The sequence below is a fragment of the Typha latifolia genome, chromosome 5, assembly GCF_019914945.1.
Source record: "Typha latifolia isolate L0001 chromosome 5, TyphaL0001v2, whole genome shotgun sequence".
Lineage (NCBI taxonomy): Eukaryota > Viridiplantae > Streptophyta > Magnoliopsida > Poales > Typhaceae > Typha > Typha latifolia.
In genome coordinates, this window is record NC_133090.1 from 15,682,762 (window position 1) to 15,702,256 (window position 19,495).

At 40.0% G+C, this 19,495-nt stretch overlaps 4 protein-coding genes across 4 annotated transcripts; all 4 read right to left on the reverse strand.

Annotated features, from left to right (window-relative positions):
• On the reverse strand, positions 1 to 1,849 carry LOC140789930 (BURP domain-containing protein 3-like). Its single transcript, XM_073139844.1, has 3 exons — positions 1,691 to 1,849; positions 1,329 to 1,434; positions 1 to 1,239 (listed from the first exon to the last, which is right to left on the reverse strand). Exons 1-3 carry the CDS (start codon positions 1,838 to 1,840, stop codon positions 230 to 232), a joined length of 1,266 nt encoding a protein of 421 aa, XP_072995945.1. The 5' UTR covers positions 1,841 to 1,849; the 3' UTR covers positions 1 to 229.
• Positions 1,850 to 5,633: 3,784 nt separating this feature from the next.
• Positions 5,634 to 7,370, reverse strand: LOC140787936 (BURP domain-containing protein 3-like). Its single transcript, XM_073136974.1, has 3 exons — positions 7,079 to 7,370; positions 6,712 to 6,817; positions 5,634 to 6,620 (listed from the first exon to the last, which is right to left on the reverse strand). Exons 1-3 carry the CDS (start codon positions 7,112 to 7,114, stop codon positions 5,860 to 5,862), a joined length of 903 nt encoding a protein of 300 aa, XP_072993075.1. The 5' UTR covers positions 7,115 to 7,370; the 3' UTR covers positions 5,634 to 5,859.
• Positions 7,371 to 11,076: 3,706 nt separating this feature from the next.
• LOC140789334 (BURP domain-containing protein 3-like) lies at positions 11,077 to 12,770 on the reverse strand. The gene is made up of 3 exons (XM_073138998.1): positions 12,565 to 12,770; positions 12,220 to 12,325; positions 11,077 to 12,128 (listed from the first exon to the last, which is right to left on the reverse strand). The coding sequence occupies exons 1-3, from the start codon at positions 12,595 to 12,597 to the stop codon at positions 11,365 to 11,367; spliced, it is 903 nt and encodes a 300-aa protein (XP_072995099.1). The 5' UTR covers positions 12,598 to 12,770; the 3' UTR covers positions 11,077 to 11,364.
• A 3,555-nt stretch (positions 12,771 to 16,325) lies between these two features.
• LOC140789246 (indole-3-pyruvate monooxygenase YUCCA2-like) lies at positions 16,326 to 18,949 on the reverse strand. Its single transcript, XM_073138868.1, has 4 exons — positions 18,117 to 18,949; positions 17,248 to 17,496; positions 17,018 to 17,140; positions 16,326 to 16,867 (listed from the first exon to the last, which is right to left on the reverse strand). Exons 1-4 carry the CDS (start codon positions 18,819 to 18,821, stop codon positions 16,652 to 16,654), a joined length of 1,293 nt encoding a protein of 430 aa, XP_072994969.1. The 5' UTR covers positions 18,822 to 18,949; the 3' UTR covers positions 16,326 to 16,651.
• Between the last annotated feature and the right edge of the window lie 546 nt (positions 18,950 to 19,495).

Here is a 19,495-nt window from a genome sequence, read left to right on the forward strand (position 1 = left end):
TTCCAACAACCACAAACAGAGTAGGAGTTTATTTATCACTGCTCTTATTTGATATAGACTGGAAAGGTATACATATCCACAGCCCATAACGACAAATGGACACAAAACCACCCCATTCACATACACAAATCATAAGCCACTCAAAGAACATAAGACGCACTGTATGGATGATAAATTGCTATACTACAGAGCTCCCACTGCGAGCTCTATTTATGAAACAAACCACCTCTTAACTGCTGCGGCTCCACACAACGTGGTCCTGAGGCAGGAAGTGGCAGATAGGCACTGAACCAGGCTTCACATTGAGCACTTGGAAAGCAAGGTGCTTAGGGTTCCATCCTGCAGTATCGGTGTGGCACACCGCCACTGCCTCCACCGCGGTCCCGTCTTTGCCGACCATCTTAACTTTGTACGCCTTAGTCGACTTCGTCAAGTGGCAGTAGAACACGGCATAAGCGTAGGTCTCTGCGTGGCATGCGACGAGCTCATCGCCAGCCATTCTCTGCACGCCTCCTGCCGTGATCGTATACTGCTGCTTTGGCGTCTCCTCCTTCCCAACTGTAGTCGACACTGCGAGAACGTTGTGTGTTCCAAGGCTCGACGTGCTGAATTCAACCATGGACTCGAGCGAGGTGGCACAATACTTCTTCTCTCCCTTGGCCGCCGGTTCCTCACACTCGAGGAGGGTTTCCTTGATAGCCTCAGCTTCGATAGAGTTTGGTTGGATGGAGAAGTAGTTGAGAATCTGCGGTAGCTTGGCAGAGGAGAAAGGGATGGAGTTGGCGGCGGTGCGGGGAAGGAAGGTGGCGGAGGTGGTCTTAGTGAAGTGTAGGGTCATCTTAACTCCCGGGTGGAGATCTTTCTCCAAGAAGAATAGTGCAACGTTAGGATCGTCGTGGAGCTGGGTTTCAGTGGCCGCGTAATTATAAATAAAGGGGCTTTTCCCAGGAGCCACTCGAACGATCACCGGCTTCTTGTGGCCTTTGGGCCCCACGTTGACGCCAACACCTCCGGGGGTGACGTGGACGTTGGTGCCACCAGGCTTCCCCTTGCCGGTGCTGACGTGAACGCCTCCCTTGCCGACTCCGACGGTAGTGCCACCAGGCTTCCCCTTGCCGGTGCTGACGTGAACGCCTCCCTTGCTGACACCGACGGTTGTGCCGCCAGGCTTTCCTTTGCCTGCATTTACGTTGATACCTCCCTTCCCTACGGTGACGGTGGTCTTCTCATCAAGCGTTCCTGTCGTTAAGAGAGGAAGGAGACCAATTAGAGAGAGAGAGAGAGAGAGAGAGAGAGAGAGAGAGAGAGAGAGAGAGAGAGAGAGAGACCGGAGGTTAAGAGATCAGCGATGGCGCTTGGCATGGGAGTATTCGGCAGGACAGAGTGCCAATAGACTTGGGGAGGTAGAGCTGCATGGCTTACTGCTAAAGCGAGCTGGATGAGAATTCACAACACTAGTTAATTAGATCCCAGTTAAATAACAGCTACTTGTAGTGATACGATATATCAGAAATATCAATTCTTGTTTAACTTAATCAAGATAAAGTTTATATATATATATCCTAAGAAATGGTACGATCAATACGACTAAAATATGACTGATAAAAGCCACCCATATAACATGCCCTATCTCGAAGCCTAGTATAAGAAGAAGAAAAATAAAACTAAAGTGACTCTTTAAAGTAATTACCAATAGGAAGGAAAGGAGTGGTAAGAGGAGAGCCATGAGTGCCCTGGAGACCAAACTGAAGCCAAGCACAAACTTAGGAGTATGGGAAGAGGAGGTATAGATTTTATAGACTGGAATAGAATCGAGTGGGACTGCGAATGCATCATGCATAGGTTGATATCTTTTTCCACACCGCCAATAAAGAGGACCGTATTAAATTAACCAACTCAACTGTCCACGGCTCACGCCATTGAATGCTATTATGGCAATGGCTCCGGAGTTCGATTTGGGGATCCTCTCTTGGTGTACTGTACGGCTGCGTTGTAGACCACGCAACCTGCAGGTGTGCGTCTCTGTGTGTCTCCGTGGGTGAAAGAAATATATCGACCATCTTTTTCCTCGCCTTTAATTGCAGAGGTTGGAGTTAGGGGGGGAGATAATACGAGTCAGAGAAACCATGAATCCACAGGTGACAATGTAGGAATTTCATGTCTTACTTTGTAATTGAATGAAATTGTTATATGTTCTTAGATCTTATAAGTAATACTAAAATGTAGAAATTGTCATACACATTAAAATTATATATTTCTTCTAATCTTTATTACTATAATTATATGTATCTAACGTAACAGTAGATTTGTTTGGCGGAATCATTAACACTTACCTGGCTATATAGCTGATCGGAGCTATCAGGTGTACGCGTGAGATTGTAGTCGTACGTGTGTCTTTGTGGGTATTATTAAGTCAATTAAGCGGTTGCCTGTCCATTATCCATGGTTAGTTTGGTATGCAGTCTAATCACCATTAATTATTTAGGACCCCTTAGAAGATGACAAGGTTCGGGATGTCCTACTTAATTGTTCCATGTGGTAATACCGTAATAGCAAAGTTGGCAATATACGTGGAATTGACCTTATAAAATTGCCTATGGTCATGGAAACCTACTAAGTTTTGGAAGCCACATAAGTAATTTTGGACGATGCCATAAATATGAGCATGGGCATGCAGTTAGTATTCAACACATATCACATGCTTCGACCTCGTTTTTCTTTGCTCATTTTTTGCCAAACAGATCTGCCCACGTATTCTGTAGCGTTTGGAGAACAGATCTTGTAATATGTGAGGCAACTTAGGACGTGTGAAAGGCCATCGTGGCATTGTAAAGATCTCGTCCATGGCCATGGGCCCTAGCTAGCTTCGGCCATATTAGGGTTGGACTTGGGCTAAGGTCAACCCCAGGAATTGTTTGGCCCGGCCCAAGGAGAACCCCTAGATCTGGTGGCTTTAGGTCGAACACTTGAGGAAAACCTAAATGACCCTTTTGGGAGCATTTGGTTTGGAAATTATGAGAACCCTGACACGACTGGAACTCCAATCCAAAGTCACCCACGTCGCCAAATCTCTCCAAGGAATACAATAGAAATCATTACTCCTCTCCCAGATTCGGAGAAATTCCAATCCAGAAGGATTTGCCTTTGTCTCCAAAACGTCAATCAAGTTGCACTAAGGACATGTCTTTTCTCATGTGCTTATCTCCAAATTAAGGAGTGGAGCTACAAGCCTCAGTCGGTGATTCCGTTGCTTGCTCATTTGCATGCAAGTGAGCTTACATAGACACTACCCATGTTGGCACAGTGCCAAAAGGCATCATCAATACATGTCATGGTGTTAGTGACGGCGAGATGTTATTTCTTGTCTCATCAATGCCATCCATGAGGTGAAAAGGATAAATATCAAGAGAATTATAAAGTCTTTTTATGACCTCAAACGAGCACCTCTTGCTTGGCACAATAGATCTCATGAAGCTCTAAGAAGTAATAAACAGTGGCCAAGTCTTACAGGGAAGCATAATATAGATCACAAGCTCAAATCCAGTTTGGTGTGATAACATGTCAGTTAGTTATATATTTGGCCTCCAATCTAGTTTTCCATGCGAGAAATAAACATACACAGATCTACTACCACTTTGTTAGAAAGAAGGTGGCTCGCGATATTTTAGTTCATAATCTTCCCAAATAACGACAAGTTGCTGATATTCTCACTAAAAGTCCAATCGATTTCGTCTCCTGCTGCAAATTTATGCTTCAAGACAGAATCATTTATGCATTTGAAATAGGTATTAGAAGATATGGCTGCGTGTCAGCTAAAGGTGATTAGGAGTTTACTATTTTGTTAAGACTTTGTTTAGATATGTAAACCAATTGGAAGATGATACGTAAGAGCCATATATTCTATAAATAGCAAAGGAACGATGAAGACAGCATCTTTCTGAGTTCTTCCCAAACTTTTATCTCTCATTTAATTTAGCATTGTTTTGTTTGAGGCTAAGTCCGAAACTCGATTAATTAGTTTTATTTTTTAATGTTAATTTTTTTAAGAGTGAATTTGGTTAGATATAAGATAAAAAGATGTTCGGTTACTAAATTAGTTTAGGAAGGTTTCTGAACTCAAAGCAAACAAGATCTTAGTCTACCGTTGATCATCTCATGGGTAACCCTCTCAGCAATTTTTTGGGTGATAAATAATGCGTCCTTTGAGTAGATGAAATAAAACATTTTTTTTTTCATTCGACAACAAACTATTTGGTTGGCAAAACGTTTTTTTTTTCTTAAGGAGAAAGAGCTTTGTATTTAACTTTGAGTTACCTCGTTGTCAACAATACTACCACCAGAGTCAAAAGACAAAATTGTACATAGTTCTGATGGGAGTTGGTCGAGAGGCCCAAGAAAACAAATTTTCGATCCAAATTTGCCCCGGTGAGCAACCCAATTTGCCGCCAAGTTTCACCCCGTATAATGTCTTGGACCTTAACCTCATTAAAGGTTCTCATAAGAGCCCTACACTCTCCCACTATGTTACGTACTCTTTAAGGGGGCTCCACTCCTTCTTTGCAGATCTTATAAGCCTCCAGCGAATTTATCTCTAGAACAATTTTTGACTCCCGGTGCCATTTGGTTGGCATTGCCTACGTGCTTAAAATGTCAGCTAGCACAAGTTGGCAATATTGATCAGATGCGTATTCTCTTTTTCGAACGTATATATCGTTTGTAAACCTCTCCTCTCTTTGTTGGTTCGATAGCACCCAACTTACTTTGTCATGTTCCCTTACCGACATATAAAAGGGAATCAGCCAAATTTTGCACTATTGTCCTTGTTAATACAAAACTATTACTTTCATCTCTTCTTTCGATGTAAACGTGCTTGCTTGTTCTTTTTTAAACCTCATCCTTCCTTCCTTCCGAGGATGACGTCCCTTTGCTTATTCTGATGATCTCTCAATGAAAATCTAAACGATGATCCCCCGATTCCGAGTAATACAACTAGTTCTTGTTAATTATTCTTTAATTTTTGAGAGATACAATTAGTTGTCCTCTGAATATATTGTGTTAACTTGCCAAAAACTCTACAAATAATAGCTGTTATTCTTTACTTTTAAGTTACAATTTAAACTTTTAAAATAGTTGATAAGTTAACATACTGCCACTTACTAGGAAAACTGCCTTATATTTAGATTAATTACTATAACCATAGAATTAATTCTTCTCATTCGTGGGTAATTGAGGAGCAGGGATAGGCTCCGAGGAGACTGATGGGATGAGATCCAAAACAGAAATAATTTTGTTCTAACTTGCCTGGTCCTAGCAAATTCGTGTTCACCGTGCTTGCATCAAATCCTGTTTGGAACTCCTTGCACCTTCAACTCTTCAACTCGTTTTACTCTCTCTCTATATATTTAACTCTTTCAAGTGTTAGAAGAAATCCACTATCTGACACACTTTGCCAGTGAAAGACTTTATCTTCCTTCAACTTCATTGGTCTGAATTACCAACAATATATGCTTATATTTCTAACTTCATTTCTCTCGATATGCTTTCTATATCTCATTCATTCGCTTCCTCGCATTTACTTCACCAGTATGACCACGGTAAAATCTCTACTACAAACATAGTATCTAGTCTCATGCTTCCAACAACCACAAACATAGTAGGATTTTATTTATCACTCCTCTTATCTGATACAGACTGGAAGTGTATACATATACATAGCCCATAACGGCGACAAATGGACACAAAAGCACCCATTCACTTACACAAACCAAAAGCCACTCAAAGCACATAAGACACTGCATAGATACTAAATTACAAAACAGAGGAGCTCCTACCGTGAGCTCCAAGGAAACAAACTACCTCTTAGCTCCTGCGGCTCCACACAACTTGGCCCTGAGGCATGAAGTGGCAGATAGGCACTGTCCCAGGTTTCACATTGAGCATTTGGAAAGCAAGGTGCTTAGGGTTCCATCCTGCAGTATCGGTGTGGCACACCGCCACTGCCTCCACCGCGGTCCCATCGTTGCCGACCATCTTAACTTTGTACGCCTTAGTCGACTTCGTCAAGTGGCAGTAAAACACGGCATAAGCGTAGGTCTCTGCGTGGCATGCGACGAGCTCATCGCCAGCCATTCTCTGCACGCCTCCTGTCGTGATCGTATACTGCTGCTTTGGCGTCTCCTCCTTCCGAACTGTAGTCGAAACTGCGAGAACGTTGTGTGTTCCAAGGCTCGACGTGCTGAATTCAACCATGGACTCGAGCGAGGTAGCACAGTACTTCTTCTCTCCCTTGGCCGCCGGTTCCTCACACTCGAGGAGGGTTTCCTTGATAGCCTCAGCTTCGATAGAGTTTGGTTGGATGGAGAAGTAGTTGAGAATCTGCGGTAGCTTGGCAGAGGAGAAAGGGATGGAGTTGGCGGCGGTACGGGGAAGGAAGGTGGCCGAGGTAGTCTTAGTGAAGTGTAGGGTCATCTTATCTCCCTGGTGGAGATCTTTCTCCAAGAAGAAGAATACTGCAACGTTAGGATAGGCATGGAGCTGGGTTTCGGTGGCCGCGGAATTATAATCTTTATTTCCAGCGACAGACAATTCAACGATCATCTGCTGCTTGTGGCCAAGCGTTCCTGTAGTTAAGTGAGGATGGACAACAATCAGAGAGAGATCTAGAGAGAGAGAGAGAGAGAAAGAGATTGAGAGAGAGATAGAGAGAGAGACTGGAGGTTAAGAGATCAGTGATGGCGCTTGGCATGGGAGTATTCGGCAGGACAGAGTGCCAGTAGACTTGGGGAGGTACAGCTGCATGGCTTACTGCTAACGCGAGCTGAAGAGAGTTCATAATATATACTAGTTATATCCCAGTCGGTATTTTGAATAACAGCTACTTGTAGCGATACGATATATCAAAAATATCAATCCTTGTTAACTTGATCAAAATTATATATATCCTAAGAAATGGTACGATCAATATGGCTAAAATATGACATAATAACCCTCCCTTATAACATGTTCTATCTCAAAACATAATAAAAGAAGAATTTTTTTTAAAAAAAAACTAGAGTGATCGACTCTTTAAACTAATTACCAATAAGAAGGAGAGGAGTGGTAAGAGGCGATCCATGAGTGTACTGGAGAACCAAGTGAAGCTAAGGGAACAAACTTAGATGCACAGGAATAGGGGAAGAGGAGTATAGATTTTATAGACGGGATAGAATAAATTGGGACTGCGACCCATGCATGCTCATCCGTGGCTGATATTTTTTCCAGACAACCTGTAAAACAGAAATTAATTTAAGCAATGGCTCCTGGAGTTTGATGGCGGACCGTGTATGGTTGGGTCGTGGACACGCAATTTCCAGAGGTTGTGTGTGCTGTGCAAAATTCCAATGGGAGTGCAGCCGAAGCAATCTCAAGCACCTGCACAAAAATACAAATAGAATAGTAAAGGATAAAAATAATTTAAATAGAAAAACCACAAATATGATATTAACGGTAGGGTAATAGCAATCAATTAGAAAAAAAAAGAGATAGAATTTACGTGATTTAGTGATGTGCATATATCTACGGACAGTGCAAAGCTTTAATATACTAATCCAAAACTAAGTACAAATGGTTTCCACACCCTAATCTCCCTTAATACAATGGCGGTTATCGCACATGCCCTAAAACTAATTAATCTATTATAGGCAAGACTTGGAGGAGAAAAAAATCAGCCGGTAGTTCGAATAGGTGGATGACATTCCAAACCGTTGTTTGCACGAATTTCAAACACGACTCCTTCCAAACTCTCGCATCATTCGAACATCTCCATACCACTCAAATAGAGATAAATATTGTTCAAATGCCTGAACATAAATCCAGAACGTTAGCAATATACAGTAAACATGTTCGAAGGACGTTAACCCATTCGAACAATTTTTTTTATTCGAGCCAATCTTCAACGGAGTAAGTCTTTGTGTGTCTCCATAAGTGAAAGAAATATAGTGACCATCTTTTCCCTCTCCTTTAATTGCAGATGTTGGAGGTAGGTTGGGAGATACCTGAGTCAAGGAATGAAGAATCCACTGGTAACAATGTAGGGATGCCTATGTCTCACTTTATGATTGATTGAAACTTTTATATTTTCTACCTTGTAATACTATGCTTTCAAACACTTTACAACTTGTCTATAAACAAAATAACGTGACAAGTTATTAATATTTGAAACCTTTTCTCTTGGAATCTTAACCATATATAACTATTAATAAGCTTTGTAAAATATTTGTACGCACATCATTATACTTTTCTAAAATCTTCAATGCTTTTTCTAACCAGTCTTAATAGAGATACTTGGTGTGTTCAGTAATTGTTGATTTCTTGAGTGTTCGTTAGAAATAAGCCCTGTTCACTTATAAAATAAAAATATATTTATTCTGTATAATAACTAAATAATAATTTATCTTATTTTAGTATACCAATTTAATATTTTTTTCTTATCTTATTTTATAATTTTTTTAAAATTAATTTATTAATAACTTAAGATTACCGTTTTATTTTTTACGGTGATATCACATAATTATCGATCGTATCAGCTAAGCTACGGTACATCTCTCTCTCCTAAATTGCAAGGTGGGCTCCACTGCCCCTTGTTGCAACGTTGACCGGAAAGGAAGTCGTAGCAGACATCCACGTCGACACCAGATGCCTCCTCCTCCTCCGATTACGTGTCCATCATCATCCACTGGATTTTAGGCTGGACTCCATCGTTTCCCATCATCCATTGCGTTTCCCCTTTCGCTCTCTCTCCTCTCTCTTTTCTCTAGAAAAAAAAAAGCGATGGCTTCCTCTCCCTGCCTTCACCAACCACGACGCCGCTTCCTTTGTTTTCACACATCTTTATTTTTTCACGTATGAGAGCAATTTTTTTTTTTTTGAAATATATTTCTATCTTTTGATATGCCTCACGGCTTGTTCTTTTCTTTGAGTAAGGAATTTTTCAGTAGTTAGTTCCGGCTTACAATATATAGCGTAGACTTATTTTCTATAGTATTTAATATTTATTATTAATAATATATAGTGTAGATTTATTTTATGATTTATAGGTATATATGCGTTCATTAATATTTTGGTAGTAAGTATAGACTTATATTTAGACATGATCATTAGGCCCAACTAGCTCAAACCCGGCCCGAACCCGTCCGGATGTAACCGGACTAAGCCCGACCCGAGCTCGATTTAGGCCCAGCCCGACCCAAGCCTGATATGGTAGTGGGCGGCATGGGCTAAGCCTTTGCCTGCTCGGCCCGGCATGAAAGCCCGATCCACTACTTTCATTTATAGCCCAACCCATAATACATACATATTCATATAATTATTTTAGTCTCACATTAGATAGTTAGTAAACTATATATCAATATATATGTATGTTTCCATTAAAGATAACTAAAATATCATCATATAAGCCCATTAAACTCGGCCTAATAAAATATAATAATTTTTATATTTAACGCATTATGTTAGAGCTATTATACCCAACCCAAGCCTAATATGTAATGGGCTAGTGGGCGATAATAGGCTAGAATATTCTAGCTTGACTCGAACCCGGCCTAGCCTGAGTAATTGGTGGGTCGGGTCGTGAACAAATATTTAAATTCGGTTGGCCCGAAAAGCCCGGCCCGAATCCGCCTGATGATCACATCTACTTATATTTCCATGCATTGCGGACTTATTTTATATAGACCTTAGTATTTATCTATATCAATATGTAGAGCAGATTTATTTTATAATTTATAAGTAGCATGCCTGAAATTTTTGATAGTCAGTGCGAGCTTACATTTTCTTGCAGTGCAAAGTAATCTGTGGGTACTAATAGTGTAGCAGAATACATGGATGTATGGATATTCACTAGCAATGAGGCAGAATGCATGGATATTTATTAGCAGTGCAAAAGAATGCATGGGCATTCACCAGTAGTGCGGCATAATGAGAGGAAATGGCTAATGCAGAGAAGTAGGGCTTGTTCAATGTGTGATTGTAAATTTTAATTTTTATGGAGGGGGCAAGTGTAAAAAGTATTTTAAATATAATAATTGTGGGGATATAGAGTTCAGTAAGAACGCAGTTATAATAAAAAATTATAACCCCGATGTGTGGGCTTATATTTTTGTGGGTTTATAACTCCACATTACCCCGCAGTGCAATATGTTTTTTCTTTGTGCAAGTATACGAAGTATTTTAAGTGTGCACTTTGTAACAAAAAGTATTATAGTTTTAGATAAATATATATTACTACTACTACTACTATAAGCCAATCAAGGATATTTATGTCATTTGATATAAAACATCATCAATTTTTAATACAAATTTATTATTCTTTAATACTTTAATAAACTTATGTCACATCAAATATAATTATCACTCCTTATACTAATATTAAATTAAATATTAGAATAGCTTATACTAGTATTATCTCTCTTCGTCTTGCATTAAAAATTAGAATAATTATACATATTCCACCCTTATTGAGGGGCTAAGTGTTTATCAATGGATTTAATGTGGAGCTAACGATTAAGATCCTCAACGGTATAATATGAATGCAAAAAAGTAAAATATATTACCAGTTTAATAGGTAATTATTTATTTTTAAAATATATTACCTTGCACGCAATTTTTTGATAATTATATTATCTTAATAATTTATCAAATAAAAGACGTATATATACTTAATTGGAAATAATGTATATATATCAGAATAATGATATTAATATCTTTTTATAATTAACTTAGATGGAAGTTTAATTAAATTCGTGCCCATCGTGGTTGCATCAAATCCTGCTGACCCACTACGGATTGGAACTTCTTGCACCTTCAACTCCTCAAGTGTGGGCGATCAGACAGTCAAGTGCTTGCGAAGAGTTAGAGATATGGTTGCTGATCGAGTGCCTAAATTAAGCCCTCCTCAGCCTTTAGGGATATTAAAATTTTATATGTTCTTAGAGAGAGAGAGAGAGAGAGAGAGAGAGAGAGAGAGAGAGAGTAATAGACCAATATGACCAACAAAATATGCTTATATTTCTAACTTCATTTCTCTCGTGCGATATGCTTTTCTATATCTCATCCATTCGCTTCCTCGCATTTACTTCACCAATATGACCACGACAAATCTAACACAGTATCTAGTCTCATGCTTCCGACAACCACAAATATAGTAGGAATTTATTAATCACTCCGCTTAAGTCTTATCTGATACAGACTGGTGAAGTGTATACATAATCCATAGCTCATAACGACAAATGGACACAAAAGCACCCAATTCACTTACACAAACCATAAGTCACTCAAAGCACATGAGAGCTCCCTACCGTGAGCTCCATTTAAGAAACAAATTACCTCTTAACTGCTGCGGATCCACACAACTTGGCCCTGAGGCATGAAGTGGCAGATAGGCACTGTACCAGGTTTCACATTGAGCACTTGGAAAGCAATGTGCTTAGGGTTCCATCCTGCAGTGTCGGTGTGGCACACCGCCACTGCCTCCACACCGGTCCCGTCGTTGCCGACCATCTTAACTTTGTAGGCCCTAGTCGACTTCGTCAAGTGGCAGTAGAATACGGCATAAGCGTAGGTCTCCGCGTGGCATGCCACGAGCTCATCGCCGGCCATTCTCTGCACGCCTCCTGCCGTGATCGTGTACTGCTGCTTCGGCGTCTCCTCCTTCCCAACTGTAGTCGACACTGCGAGAACTTTGTGTGTTCCAAGGCTCGACGTGCTGAATTCAACCATGGACTCGAGGGAGGTAGCACAGTACTTCTTCTCTCCCTTGGCCGCCGGTTCCTCACAGTCGAGGAGAATTTTCTTGATAGCCTCAGCTTGTATGGAGTTTGGTTGGATGGAGAAGTAGTTGAGAATCTGCGGTAGCTTGGCAGAGGAGAAAGGGATGGAGTTGGCGGCGATGCGGGGAATGAAGGCGGAGGAGGAGGAGGTGGTCTTAGTGAAGTGTAGGGTCATCTTAGCCCCCGGGTGGAGATCTTTCTCCAAGAAGAAGAGTGCAACGTTAGGATCTTCATGGAGCTGGGTTTCGGTGGCCGCGCCATTATATTTAAATTCTATAAGGGAAGACGCTCCAAACATCACCTTCTGCTTGTGGCCAAGCGTTCCTGTAGTTAGGTGAGGATGGACAACAATTAGAAAGAGATCTAGAGAGAGAGAGAGAGAGAGAGAGAGAGAGAGAGAGAGAGAGAGAGAGACTGGAGGTTAAGAGATCAGTGATGGCGCTTGGCATGGGAGTATTAGGCAGGACAGAGTGCCAGTAGACTTGGGGAGGCACAGCTGCATGGCTTACTGCTAACGCGAGCTGAATGAGAGTTCATAAGACTAGTTAGATCCCAGTCGATATTTTGGATAATAACCACTTGTAGCGAGACGATATATCAAAATTATTAATCCTTGTTAACTTGATTAAGATAAAGTTATATATCCTAAGAGATGGTACGATTAAGAGGGCTAATATATTACATAAAAAAACATCCCTTATAAACATGTTCGATCTCAAAACCAAATAAAATGAAGTGATCGACTCTTTAAACTAATTACCAATAAGGAGAGGAGTGGTAAGAGGCGATCCATGGGTGTACTGGAGAACCAAGTGAAGCTATGGGAGCAAACTAAGATGCACAGGAATAGGGGAAGAGGAGTATAGATTTTATAGACGGGATAGAATAAATTCGGACTGCGACATGCATCATCCAATTGTGATATTTTTCTTCCCAAACCACCTATAAAACCGAATCAATTTAAGCAATTGAATGAATGCTATAATGGCAACGACTCTGGAGTATGATGACGGTCTGTGTATGGTTGGGTCATGGACCACGCAACTTGCAGAGGTTGAGTGCGTCTTTGTGTGTGGAACTCCATGGATGAAAGAAATATATTGACAATCCTTTAATTGCAGACGTTGGAGGTAGGGTGGGAGATATATGAGTGAGTCGAGGAATTATGACGAATCCACTGGTGACAATGTAGGAATGTCCGCTTCTCACTTCGTAATTGAATCAAACTCCTATATCTTGTTTCTACCTGCCTAGTAATACTATGCTTCCAAACACCTTACAAATATTCTTTAAACAAAATAACGTGACAACTTATTAATATTTCATACCTTTTTTCTCTTCATCTCTTAACCATAACTATTAACAAGCTTGTAAAATATTTGTAAGCACATCATTATTCCTTTCTAACATCTTCTGTACCTTTTCTAACCAGTCTTCACGAAGACACGTGGCATTCAGTAATAGTGGATTTGTTTGGTGGACCCATTAGCGATTACGTGACTATAGCTGATTGTAGCTATCAGTTGTATGTATGAGATTGAGTCATACTAGTAGAGTAGTGTATTACGGCTTAACTCACTAATACTGCAACGATGCCAAAAATGTGGCCATGGATCGTTGGTATTTAACACACAGCACTCGCTTCGAGCTTGTTTTTCTTTGTAATTTTGGACAAACATGTCTGCCAACGTCGACGTATTCTGTGGAGATTGCGATATCCGAGGCAAATTAGGTCATGACAATTCTCTACCAATTTTTGTAATAAAAATGTATAAATAATGAGCATGCATGTCAGCCGTAGAAGGCCATCTTGGCATTACAAAGATCTAGATAACATTGGGTACATTAGGGCCGGCCCAAGGAGAAGGCCTGGATCTGGTAGCTTTTTGGAGCACCCTGAATCCAAAGTCACCCACATCGCCAAATCTCTCCAAGGAATCCAATAGAAATCATTACTCCTCTCCCAGATTCCCGGAGATTCCCTGAGATTCCAATCCAATCCAATCCAGGAGGATTTGGGTTGTCTCCAATTCCAAAACGTCAATCAAGTTGCACTATGGACATGTCTTTTCTCCTGTGCTTGGCCACCTCCCCAAGCTTATCTCCAAATTAGGAAGTGGAGCTGCAAAGCCTCAGTCGACGATATCACTGCATGCTCGTCTGTATGCAAGTAAGTCAGCTTCCAACATAGACACTTATGTTGGCTTTGTGGCGTGAGGCATCGTCAATACATGTCATGGTGTTAGTGACGACCAGGTGTTACGTCTTGTCTCATCAACGCCATCCATGAACTGAAAAAGATAAATTAGTATCAGAAGAATTAGATAGATCGTTCCAACCCAGGCGTAAAATAATGAGTTCCGAGACTGCGGTAGGGGTAGCTCATGATCGATTAGAGAAGCTGAAGGTGGTGAGCACACTATCATCTGACAAGCTGATACGTGTCACATGGAAACCGGAGAGCTTGGGTTGAATTAGACTATTTGCTTTAGATATTCTTATTCTTCCACCTTATTATTATTGTTTTAGAAAGGAGCTGTTTACACTATCCAAGTTAATGCTGCTAGCAGCACTAGCACTGGAATTTTTAAACAAAATGAAATTTTTAAGAGGGAGAGGGATTTTATCGCCATGTTATATTGATGATAGATAAGTATGACCTGAGGTCTTTCTAATTCCGTTCAAAATGAATATAAAATTTAAGTCTTGATTCCTAAATGACTCTCTCGAGTTCTACCTCCTTTGCTTTCTTCACTCCTCTCAATACTTTTTCCTCCTTTTTGCTCTCAGTGTCGACATCACTTCCACCCAATCAACCCCCACAGTGAAAGGATCTCCATCGGTATCTCTACACATATTCGAGGATCATAAGATCCATCCATATTAAACTTGGCCCATCCTAGTGGAGTGGGAGTTCTACAGTATGTTTTTCATGCATGCTTTTATCTTTGCAGTAAAATTATTACAGATAATATTTACAATAAACCGACAGAATAGAGAGAAGATGTGTACAGTGATTAGGGTTTATACAGTAGGGGTGTCTGGAAGTGCCCAAAGGCCAGAAAACATTTCCCTATTAAGGTGCCTCCCAATCCCATAGTCCCATGGCATCATCTGAACTCCTTGAACACGTGTCGGGCAGTGGGTGTCGGACTCCATGAGACCAATCTAATTGGAGAAAAGTAATCCTCTCCTTTTGGATGAGTTGATGCACTGGAGGGCCTATTGGGTCCACTCTAGTGTGATTGATTGCCCTGTCTATCAAGGAAGGACTGAAGGTGGTATTCTTTTTTGTTTTGAGAGTAAAGGACTGAAGGTGGTAGCTTCAGAGAATTCGGAGCAGGCACGAACTAGATTCAAAGGATCCATCAGTCAGTAGGTCTGGTATGGCCCATCACCCATGGCATGCATCCACTTTTTGTACATCCTCCCTAATTCCCTATATAGATTTCACCATTCCCTTTGTACGTTTGCTTCTTTGAATTTGAGAATCTAGTGCTTTACTACAACTCTATCAGAGTTAGGTATCTTTCTTTATGACTATTAATTTTAAATAATTATTATGAAAAAAAATTATAGGGTGGAACTCAATGATCATATTAATTCTTCTCTAATTTGGTGTCTCGTTTGTTAGCTTAGCGATGCGATTGACTTGGAAGACTAGCTCGGCAACGTAATAGCTTGGAGCAGGTCTAGATAGCGATTAGTTCGAAGCAATTATTTAGCCACGCGTATAACTTAAAGCTCAGACTAGATAGCTTACTATATTAGTTAAAGTTTGGTGAGACTTAAGTATCTCTTTATTTAGAAAGTGTTTGTCATTTGTCTAACCCATATCTAATTTTTGGGCTCATAAATAATAAAAAAAATCTAATGCTTTTACTAAGAATTAAGGCCTTATTCACTTTTTGTAGAATAAGAAAAATCTTATTCTAGTATAAATCTCAATACTATTTAATAATACTAATTCCTCTCTTTCATATTTTATCCAATAATTTTATATTTATTAATTACTATTTTATTTCTAAAAAAAATAATTTCAATCCACTATCATTTCAATCACTTCTCTCTTCTTCTCAATTCATTATAAATATTATTTTAATCATTTTTAAACTATAATTTTAATTTTATAACTCATCAAGTATAATTATTACATATTATATTAATTTATTAAGAAATATCATCATAGTTTGTATAACGTCTCTTATTTAAGTATATAGAATTTATTCTACAAGTGAATGCTCTCGTGTAGAAATATTTGATACGTTCATCTTTGAAGTGAATTTATTAATACATGAAACATAGTAGGGAACGCTCCAAAATGACCTTTTGGTATGTGAAAGGAATGATTAAGAAGAGTAATGACAGCAGCTTCCAGTCTAATGTGGAATAGCTACATGGAAAGTATTAATGACTCCCAAAATATTTCTGTTATTATTTTAATTGGTAGTATTAATAAATTACTTCTATAACAATAACAGTCATTCCATCAAATCAGCAACAAAATGGAGTAATAACTCATTTCTACTTCAAAAGACATAAAGCCATGCTGAATTCTTCAGATCGAATATTAAAAGTAGCAGTCAAACATTTGTCTCCCTCTCCAACAAAAAAGAAAAAGAAAGCAATCAAACAAAGTTACTCACTTAACCTAGTCATCAAACATATTTATCCTAATAACTATATTACCACTCAATAAGAAAGGTTCAAACAACTCCACAACCACTACATAAACATTCCCTCTCTCATTCTCCTGTTAGCTTCTTCTTCAAGTTCAATTACGTTGAGAAAAAAAAGAAGAGATTGGAATCAACCCTTTCGATCTAATTAATTTTGCTTTCGTGACATCATTGGCGAGGCGAGATAGAGAAGAAGTCCATGGGCTGCTTGGTCTCGGCCTTCCAGCTCTTCTCTATGTCATTTGCAATCCTCCTCGCATCCATTGATGCTCCCATTAGACCCCTTCTTGTGAACCCAACTGCGTAGAGTCCTCTTTCCCCCTTCCATCCATTAGGGAATGGTCTCCTTGGCAGCCCATCTTTATCCGAGAACAACTCTTTCTCCTGCCAAATTAATCCAATTATAACTCGACACTTATTAGCAATTTTTACTTGTTCAAGTACTTTTAACTCATTAGAATTCTATTATCTAGCTATAGCTCCAGACCAATGCGGAACAACACTGTACAACACATTGATGATAAGTTGATATACCTTTAGCCAAGATGGTACATTGCTTTTGTAGCCGGTGGCCAGGACGACGGCGTCGATGTCCTCGGATCTCCCATTCACAAATTCTACACCATGATCACTTAGCTGCTTAATGGCAGGGTGTACCTACGTAATATGAAAAAGAGAGAAAAGACTTAGCAATTGAGGGTTCGAGCATCGAGGGATCATTAAGTAACTAGCAATATTTTTGTACTTGGTTACGTAAAATGGACCTTGATGTCACCGGACTTGATCTTAGCTAGAGTGCCGACGTCGAGGACCGGGGTCTTGCCGGAGAGCGACTTGAGTTCAAAAGGCCCGAGATTTGGCCGGTTGAGTCCGAGTCGAGCCGTGTCACCGAGCATGAGCCATGAGACCAGTAGAAGAAATAGATCAACGAACCAGATTGGGAGCCACTTGAGGAGCCACAAAGAGAGGGCAAAAGTGGATTGGCCTAGCATCTCCCTGGGTAGGATGTGCACCTGCCAATGTTGATAGAAAGGGAATACTAAAATAATAGTTTGGACCCAAATTTTTATGCTAATATTTGAACATGCTACTAGAAGCAATGTCCCTGGACAGCAACTTGTGTGCACCCTAAATATTATTCCCTTATCTCTTGCATAGTTTACAGTTTACTAGAACCAAAGTCGTAATTTTTTTAATGAGACATCTCTTTTACTTTGGAGAATATATATTATGAGAAAGGCCGCATGCAATGTGATACGAAAGATATTTCATATATTAATACATGAAGTGACTGGGTATTCTTCGAGCTTGGTGATGGGGGCCATTCAAACTCTTTGCACTAACTTTAGGAATAAAACTAATCCAAACAGGTAGAGAAAGGAACCCAGGAAAGAGATGAAAGGTGAAGAGAGATGAAAGAAGAATCTTTCTTTCTTCACATGCCACATAAATTTTTAGAATTGACGAAGTTGATTTAATTAACAGACAAGGTAGAATCTCAGTACTTAGCATTCAAAGTTATCGCTATTCCGTGTGATCACTAACGATATGGCTAATGATTGAGAAGCTCGGATATTAGATAATTATTGATATAGTTAAGCTTAAACTATGAGACAAGAGAATAAGAGCATACCTTATCTCTCACTACGATATGAGGGTAAGCATTGTGATTGCAAAGGTCTAAGCAGACCTCCATGCCGGAGTTGCCGCAGCCGACGACGAGGACTCTCTTGCCGTCGAACACATTACCTCTCTTGTACGAGCTAGTGTGCACAACCGGCCCTTTGAACTCATCCAAGCCGTCGATCTCGGGCACTACGATCTCCGCATTCTCCCCGGTGGCCACGATGAGCCATCGGCAAACGTACTCCACCACCTCGTCCTCCTCATCTTTATCTACCACCGTCCGCACTCTCCATAACCCAACGACTGCATCAAACTCCGCACTCACCACCGTGCGGCGGAACACCGGATTTATCCCGAAATGCTTCGCGTAAGACTCGAGATATCCGACGAACTGCTGCTTTGTCGGATAAGTGGGGAAGTTATCCGGGAAAGGCATGAGAGGAAGCTCGCAGAATTGCTTAGGGAGGTGAAGGCTAAGTCGGTCGTAGGTCTTGAGTTGCCATAAGGAGGCGATGCAGTTTGATCTCTCTATGAGTAAGCTTGGGATTCCTTTCTCCTTTAGGCATGCGGCGACCGCAAGGCCCGATGGCCCGGCGCCGACGACGATAGGGCCAAGAACGCAGACGCATCGCTCTTCCTTCTCCTTGTAGTGCAAGAGATGGAAGAGAGGGTCGTGGGCTCTTTTGCCTTCAATCTCCTTCCAATACTCCATATATATATATATATAAATATATATATCGACTTGTATGTTATATATGGCGTAATGATATATACTTGTTCAAGTCTTTGGAATAGCCATTGATCAAAGTAGCTTCTTGAGATGGAGGAGTGGTGTTTGAAACGAACTGGAGTCTTCTAGTTGAATTCTTCTTGGTTATGATAAGGAGGAAGCGGAGAGGAGTAGGAAAAAGAGATGGAACAAATTAAGAGCTAGAGATTGAGGTGTGGTGGTGGTTCATATTTATAGTACCTTTTGACTAGGCTTTAGGCGTTGTATTTAATTGGTTTAACAAAGGAAAATGTAAGCTAGTTTAATAAATCTAACTGCCTCTATACAGATTGCAAGAATATGTGCATGAGCTAATACTCAGAAAGATGGCAATTTATTCATGCAAACGTGGCAGAATGATGTGAAAAGATATATAATAAGTAGGGAAAAGAAATATATAAATAAATAAACTAGGGAAAGGTTTCTTTCTTAAGAACTCATGCAAATTTATAACAAGGGGAATATTTGTTTAATTACTTATTAGTATATTTAATAGCAATTCCATTAATATTCTCTAATTTGATAAAATATGCATTCCAATTGCATTTGTTCTTTAGGAATCTTTAGTGGGCTTATTATTTTTTTCTTGGGAAAGATGACTATAACTAAGGAAAAAT